This window comes from Lepeophtheirus salmonis, chromosome 1 (genome assembly GCF_016086655.4).
Source record: "Lepeophtheirus salmonis chromosome 1, UVic_Lsal_1.4, whole genome shotgun sequence".
In the NCBI taxonomy this organism is placed as follows: domain Eukaryota; kingdom Metazoa; phylum Arthropoda; class Copepoda; order Siphonostomatoida; family Caligidae; genus Lepeophtheirus; species Lepeophtheirus salmonis.
In genome coordinates, this window is record NC_052131.2 from 31,541,542 (window position 1) to 31,549,027 (window position 7,486).

At 31.5% G+C, this 7,486-nt stretch overlaps 2 protein-coding genes across 2 annotated transcripts; one reads left to right on the forward strand and one right to left on the reverse strand.

Annotated features, from left to right (window-relative positions):
• The first annotated feature begins 80 nt into the window (after positions 1-80).
• On the forward strand, positions 81-1,544 carry LOC139906272 (uncharacterized). Its single transcript, XM_071890841.1, has 2 exons — positions 81-666; positions 746-1,544. Exons 1-2 carry the CDS (start codon positions 256-258, stop codon positions 959-961), a joined length of 627 nt encoding a protein of 208 aa, XP_071746942.1. The 5' UTR covers positions 81-255; the 3' UTR covers positions 962-1,544.
• Positions 1,504-3,398, reverse strand: LOC121127590 (2',3'-cyclic-nucleotide 3'-phosphodiesterase). Its single transcript, XM_040723007.2, has 2 exons — positions 3,148-3,398; positions 1,504-3,063 (listed from the first exon to the last, which is right to left on the reverse strand). Exons 1-2 carry the CDS (start codon positions 3,183-3,185, stop codon positions 1,620-1,622), a joined length of 1,482 nt encoding a protein of 493 aa, XP_040578941.1. The 5' UTR covers positions 3,186-3,398; the 3' UTR covers positions 1,504-1,619.
• Positions 3,399-7,486: the final 4,088 nt, after the last annotated feature.

Consider the following 7,486-nt stretch of genomic DNA (forward strand, 5'->3'; position numbering starts at 1 on the left):
CACAGTATAGCCTGTATCAAATTATCTACCAACAATAAATAGTACCGATAGGAAGAATTATTATGTAGTGTTATGACGTCATAGCCACTTTGATAGTTCTCATTTCTCTCATGTAATATTTTTTAGTTAGTTGTAAAGTGAAGCTAGCTGGCATAGATTAATTAATAGTTACTAATTCCACTAGCATACTACTTCGAGTTGGACTGAATATTTTATCTTAATGTGCTGAAGAGGATTCAACTTTTGCTAACGGATATGGGCCAAAGATTAAGTTGCTTGTGTGATTGTTGTAGAGCTCAGGAGTCTGGGGGTGATGGCAATGAGCGAACTCGACTCCTTACTCCTAGTAGTGGTGTAGGTGGTGAGTTCCACTCGGAGGGAGGTTCAGAAGAAGGGTTTGGCTATTCCTTCAATGTTGAAGGGAGTCTGGATGTTGGGGAATCTGGAGACTCTGAACTGGGTGATAGACCCTCAGAAGAAGGGAAGGCTGAGCAAACAGCTTTAAGTAAAATCCTGCATGATGCAGCACATGAGCTTATTGATGTGTCAGGGGCTACTCTACAGTCAGCTGCTGTTTCTTCCAGTCTGGAAAACCATGAGTTTGCTGAAAGAGCTCAAGACTACTCTATTAAATTGTTCTTGGCTGCTCCAAATTTGGCCCTCAAGGTCAGTCTTAATATCTTATTAACTTGTCCAGTCCTCTGATACTTATTAGTTATTTAATATTAATTATTGTACTTCACAGTATAACGAAGAGACTTTATCCACTGATAATTGGACGGATGGGTTGTCATTGGTCAATTCGAGTACAGAGCAAGAGACAATGTTAAGTGATGGATCTATTTCCTACGAGGACATTGACTTGCTCAATGTCCTCAGTGATAAAATCGCCGACTCCATGTATAATATGAAAAAAAACCCTAATAGACTAGTCATACCCTTTGGCAATCCTGAAGAATAAGGAGGTCCACTTCCGTTAACATATTATATACATAACCTAATATGTGGTAATGTTATGGTAACATGATTATTTTATAAAAGAAAGACACCTCCCCATCGCCATACGCTACAATAATGATGAATACCAATGATTTGTTGTCGTGGACCATGTAGGTTTTACGTATACTCTGGAAGGCTTAGTGAATCCCTATACATTTTTCAATAAGGCGTTCTCTCTAGACTTGTCCCCAAAGCATTTTGATAAATTTTAAAACTATTTTTCAAAAAGAACGAGATTCATCCTGAACAATATCCTATTCTATCTCTGCAAAAACCTCTCTCTCAATAGGTACTACCACTTTTATTTTTATATAATGTAATGATATATTTACCAACGTGAAAGCCCAGGAATTGCTCTCACTCTTCATTTTATTTATACTATGGTTTTTATCTAATATTTTATCTGCTTGGGCGTTTGTTAAAATATATATATTATACTTATCCCTTATACTAACATAATAGATTATGTGGACTCAAATTAAAATCACGCTTCAAATACAGATGTTTTAACGAAAAAATATATTATATATTTTTATCCATCTTCATTTCGTGGATGTTATCATTAATTAAACAAAATCAAATTAACAAATTATATACATACGTACATAATATTATGTGTATCACTTATAATAACCACAAAACATGGCATGAAGATCAACCGTTTTAAACAAATAAAGAGTCCATAAGTCAAAGTCTATCTTTCTTAAAATTCCAATGTCTGGAACTATCCAAGTTTTAAACTCCCCCTTCTTCATCTCTTCTTCTTGATGAGCAGTTCTAAGAGCGTCATAGCCCGTATTAACAGGCTGTGATCCATGTCGTGTGCCTATTGTGATATGACATCGCTTACCCTTTCCGGGATTGGGGTGAAAGAACTCTTTACTAGTCTCAGGGTAGATTGTATTGCCTGTCATATAATCTGGAAAGGAGGGACAGAGATGGGGACATTCTATGTGCCCTTTTGATCTTCTGGTATTACGATTTATTCTGTAAGTCTCTTGTTTCGGAAGAAAAGACTCGTCTGTGTCGTAGAGATCTAGGGATGACTCCATGTTGAGTCTTACTCTAGCGCCGAATGCGTAGCGACTAAAAGTATATCCGAACAGAGTTACATCATGGACTTCTCCCAAGCGTTCCTCTACACGTGTTGTGTACTTGGAAGCTGCTTCAATGTCAAATCCTACAAATTTTGCAGTTACATGCAAATTGTCCTCTGAGGGTCTATAAAAACTAATAAGTGAGTTGAGTAATTTCTTTTGATTAATGGAGGCATTTGGGGGTAAGTATCCAAGGAATTCCTTTTGAAAGTCCATGCAATTTTCTAAGCAATGCTTTAACAGCCAATATGAACAAGACATAACGTCTCTGCTAGCTACGTTGCTCAGAAACCAGCCATAATACAAGGGTATAGGCTTTTTAAGCGCTTTATTTAACTTTTTGGTGATTGTCTCTATAGGGACATCGTGAGTATTTCTTTTTGCAAGTTCATCAACATCCCAAGCCCATGGTGTCTTTGGATGAATTACTAAAACACTATAATCAGCTGAGGATGCGAGTGCAAAATAGGGCTCCATTTCCCATTTGGAGATAGAAGTATTATCTATAATAATCATAGGCCTTCTCTTTTCAAACATGGCACTCAATACAAATTTTTGACATTGATTATGAGCTTCAGGTAAATCTTCGATCCTAAATTTGTACTCTCCACTTTGAGGATCAATGAAAAAATAATCTGCTGAAGTTATTTCTGCATCAGGATATTTTTTCATTATATAAGAACCTAAAGTGGATTTTCCGCTACCTGGAAGACCCCTCAAGATAATTAAAATATTTGGCGACTCTCTTCGAATCCAACGAATGGTTGGCCGATAATCTAAAAGAGGATGATCGAAAAATAATTCATGTTCAGATTCATTTGATCTTGTGGAGAGTCGCCGAAACAAATAGGATCTCCACATGAAATTGAAGAGACTCCAGAAAAGTCTTATAGGATTCATGGAATGAATTATCTTGGAAAGAGAAAGTCTTGGACTCTCCTCTTCCTCGTCCATCAAAATGTGACGTCTGTGAAAAAAAAAAAGAAGTAATTTACTTTCCAAATTTTGATAATATTAATATATATATTATTATAATATAATTATAGAATACCTATAGTCTGACACTTCCTTGGATTCTGACTGACCCATAATGACCCTTCTCCGTAGTTATGTCTCAATCGACTAATTTTTTTTTAAACCAAGATAGGAGGAAAGGAAATGAGCAAAAGGCTCTCCTCACTTCCCCACTGATTAAATGAAATACATAAATATATTGTTATATGATTATAAATTATAATATTGATATTGCATAAAATGACTCAATCCAAATCATGACGTCAGGCTGTGATTCAGTATCAGCTTGCTACTATCATACTACTGTCCCTACAACCTCCCTAAATATTTGTTTCTAGCTAGTTTCTAGACTGTTGGTTCTTTTTACGCAATATGATTCGTGGAAGTGATGTATTACCTCAATTTATTCCATTATTGTGTGTATTAATATTAATGTTATTGGCAAATATTGCAGTAAATTGCGAAATTGGAGACTCTTCAGGTATTAACAATTTATTATTGGCCATTAAAATATAATAATTATTATCATATATTTTAATGATGAGTAACATTCGAGCAATAAATGTTTAAAATGTCAATTGATGGACTAATCCATTAAGGGCTTAATAGATGTTAGATATAATATAATATAATTAGGAGAGAAAAGGATAGTTGCAACACTCGAATATCTAAAAAGCTACATCTACACAATTTACATTACTAATATATATAATCTAATACAAAGCAATAATTTTATAAACTTTTTATCAAGATAATGAATAAAAACTGATTTTGAGGGCTTTTTTTGCAAGAAGCAATATTTTTGAATTAATGCTATAGGCGTCAGCAGGGAAAGGCTGTAGCTCCCCCAAAAAAAAAAAATAATAAAGGAATTTTTGTTTTTTCCTGGAAAATTTAATATTTGAAATTTCTTTAAAAAAAATTTAATTTTCTGAGAATAGCTATGAATTTTTGAAATTTTTCTCCAAAAAATTTCATATTTGAATTTTTTTTTATTTAATTTTTTTGTAAACAGCTGAGAATTTTTGAATCCTTTGTAAATAGCTATGGATCATATAGTTTTTTTTTAAAAAAAACTTAATTTTCTATTAATAGAATATTTTTTTCCAAAAAATTTAATATTTGAAATTTAATTTTTGAATTTTTTTTTTTTTTTAAATAAATTTTAATAAAAAAGATTTGGAATTTAAAAAAATTATATATAAGTTATAATTCTGCGGTCGGATATGAATTCAGTCAGATATTTGTTTGTTTTTTGCTGTGTTATTTTATTTGAAATCACAAATGTATAGCTACGCTTTTCATAAAATATGACATTAATAAAGAAGACTTAGTTTATATTTACTATTTATTATTTTCGATAAGTTGATGCAACTCTTACCAATTATTACAACTCAAAATTTACTTATGATGGAGAAATTTGAGATATTGCAACTAATATTGTACAGCAGGAAGAATTGCGACAATAATGAAACAAATGTCTCAATCCAAATTATGACGTCAGGCTATAATAATCTTTATTCTTCTTTATCAATTTACTAGTAAATATTTGTTTCTTGGATTGTTCGGAGTTATTAGGCGTTGATTAACTTTGGTTGAATAATATAGATATGTACTCCCATATTCTTTTTTAATATAATGCTCTAAGCTTTGGTATGCAGCTTTTTTTATAAATATGACACGCAGAGCATCGTCATTTCTTAGATTAAAAATGGCATTACGGGAAAAATCAAGACAAACTTTGATAGAACAGACATCTGTTATCTATCATCCTGATCTGTGATCTATAAGTATACATAATTCTTGTTATATCCTAATGTACTCGGATGATATATTGGCAGAGTATTATTTATAGTAATAATAACACGGCGTTATCTCGCTAACACAAAAATACCCTATGTATTTTACTGTCAGCTGTCGATTCCCTCTTTTCCCTTGATATGTCATGGGCCATGACTCATGGCTATTTCATAAATACACAAAGTAATAAGCTATTCTATACTTTGCTCCGCTTCCGAGAGGAGATTAATACGATTTCTTGTTGAACCCCCCGCTTTTATAATAAGTATATATATGAAGAAATTTTGGCTATTTCTTCTAATATAATAACTAATCATAACTACTCTAATAAACAAATATTACTAAGCAATATTACAATACAGTATAGAATAAAATACTATGTAGATTTTAATAGTTTGTAATTTGTTTTAAAAATGGTAAAGAAATAATTTGACGGTGATAGCCTGCGAGTATATATAATATGAATAGCGATTGTCGATTGATAATAATGACTTATTTGGCTAACTACCAGATGATTTTGCGCCTTTTTTCGGTTTCTTTTCAGAGGAAAGATTGTGTGATAAATAAAGATAACGACGTGATACAGCTCAAGAAATCATGAACCCTCTCCCGCTCAATTAAAAATGAGTGGGGCTCATTTTTTCGCTCGTATTGGAGTATCTGAATTTAACAACTCTTTATGATTGCAATTAATTTCCTGAAACTTATATATATTATTTATTTTTTAAAAAATGAAACGAAATAAGCTACAAGATTAAATTAAAACTAAAGATCTTAAATTATATTTAAAGTTTAATATATCCCAAAAATGAGTATTCCAATGTTTTAACTATTCAATAAATAACAACAAGGAAGGGAAGACTCCCGTGCGCAACTACATAAAGTAAAAGGGAGAAATTAAAAAAAGGAGAAGAAAAGATAGAATTGAGGGTACGTTTACTAAAATCTTCCATCACCACTTTCTCCTTCTAATTATTCTTCCTCTTCTTTTCTCTCTCTCTTTCTATACCAAGAACTTTTTTTAACTATACTCACCTAGATATTAATCCTACAGCAACCTAATATATTAAAATGACTCATACAATATATAAATGATTTTAGGAAAAAATGGCAAGATAAAAAAAAGGAAAAGGGTCTAAATGGAAAAAATAGCAAGATTCTTTTAAACGGATATAATATCTATCACCAATATAATATATAATAAGAGAAAAGAAAAATAAACAAACACGACATTAGTTCCAATGGAAGGATCTCGGATCCTTCCATTGGAACTAATTTTTAGAGAACATGGAAGTATTTCTGTCTTTAATTAATAAAGTTCGATCTCAGCATATGATAAACACTTCTAAATTAAAAATGTGTCGCTTCATTTATCCAATTGTTTGTGTGTATTATGTTTGATATGTTTCAACATTAAAATAATAACTAATATATCATATTCATGCTGCCCTAATCATAAGTAAAGCTATTTAATTTATCCCAAATTAATAGATGTAACTTTTATGATTTTTTATTGATTTTTTCCCATGGAATACGATCTAAATTACTTAAAAGTTACGCATTCTTTAAACATTCATAAGCCGAACATAACGATTGAAATTACTAATTTGATGATTTATATTTTATTCATAAAATGAACTTTTTAAGAGCATTTGAAAAAATATTAGTGTATTTATGATCACCAGAAGTGGACTAATACCCACCATGACCAAAGAAATAAAAAAAATTATATTTCTCTGTAATTGGAAGGTAAACTTAAGTTAAATAGTCACAACAGTTACACAAATGCCAAACTTTTAAAATACAATATAGTTAAGAGAAATATAAGGCACCTGATATCTTTGAGGGCCTGAAACCTTCTCATAGAGTTGGCTATAACTATACGTACCTAAATTAACCAAATTAAATAATGACAAGAGTGTCGAATAAATTTGTTTAGAGCCGTTTCTGTTGTCATAAAATTTTTATTTACATTTATTCAATAAATAAATTAATTGATGGAATTTAACATTGACAAAGGAATTAATATTTGTTTTACAAGTTAATGAAGTTGGAGCTGGATTCTCATTCTAAATTTAAATGTATGAATATATAGATTTATAATATTCATATTCTTTGATAAATATCACTGAAGACCATTATTATTTATTACAAACGTAGTAATATATTCAAATGTCATAGTATCATACTAGAAAAATACACTTAAAAATTCGTTGAAAGAACCCATAAGTCACTTTTTATGGTTCTCATACTTGGTTTGATACATTGGAAGTATGAATTCACAGTCCTAGATAAACAACTTCGAGAATTCGAGTCCTTTAGATAACTATGTAACGCAGCCTGTTTCGTTCTCTTTGGGCAAGAAAGAAGGTTTATGAAGAGACGAAAACCATCCTTCTATTGCAATTTCAGATTGCTCCAACTGTACTGAGCTTTACAGTTTTCCTCACACTCTCCAGCGACTCGACCTTTGACTACCTACCCAAATCCTCTCAGTGATTTGTCGCTCCACAGCCACCCACCTCTTCTTCTTAGACATCCTGGAGCATAACGAAATGGAAATCGCTGATCTTGCC

What these genes read in the sequence shown, in the direction of transcription:
- LOC121127590 (XM_040723007.2), bottom strand. Translation starts at nt 3,185, where the DNA reads ATGGGTCAGTCAGAATCCAAGGAAGTGTCAGACTATAG. An exon ending in AAGGAAGTGTCAGACTATAG is followed by an intron (nt 3,064 to 3,147) that starts GTATTCTATAAT and finishes TTTTTTTCACAG; the next exon opens with ACGTCACATTTTGATGGACG.
- LOC139906272 (XM_071890841.1), top strand. Translation starts at nt 256, where the DNA reads ATGGGCCAAAGATTAAGTTGCTTGTGTGATTGTTGTAGAGCTCAGGAG. An exon ending in CTCCAAATTTGGCCCTCAAG is followed by an intron (nt 667 to 745) that starts GTCAGTCTTAAT and finishes TGTACTTCACAG; the next exon opens with TATAACGAAGAGACTTTATC.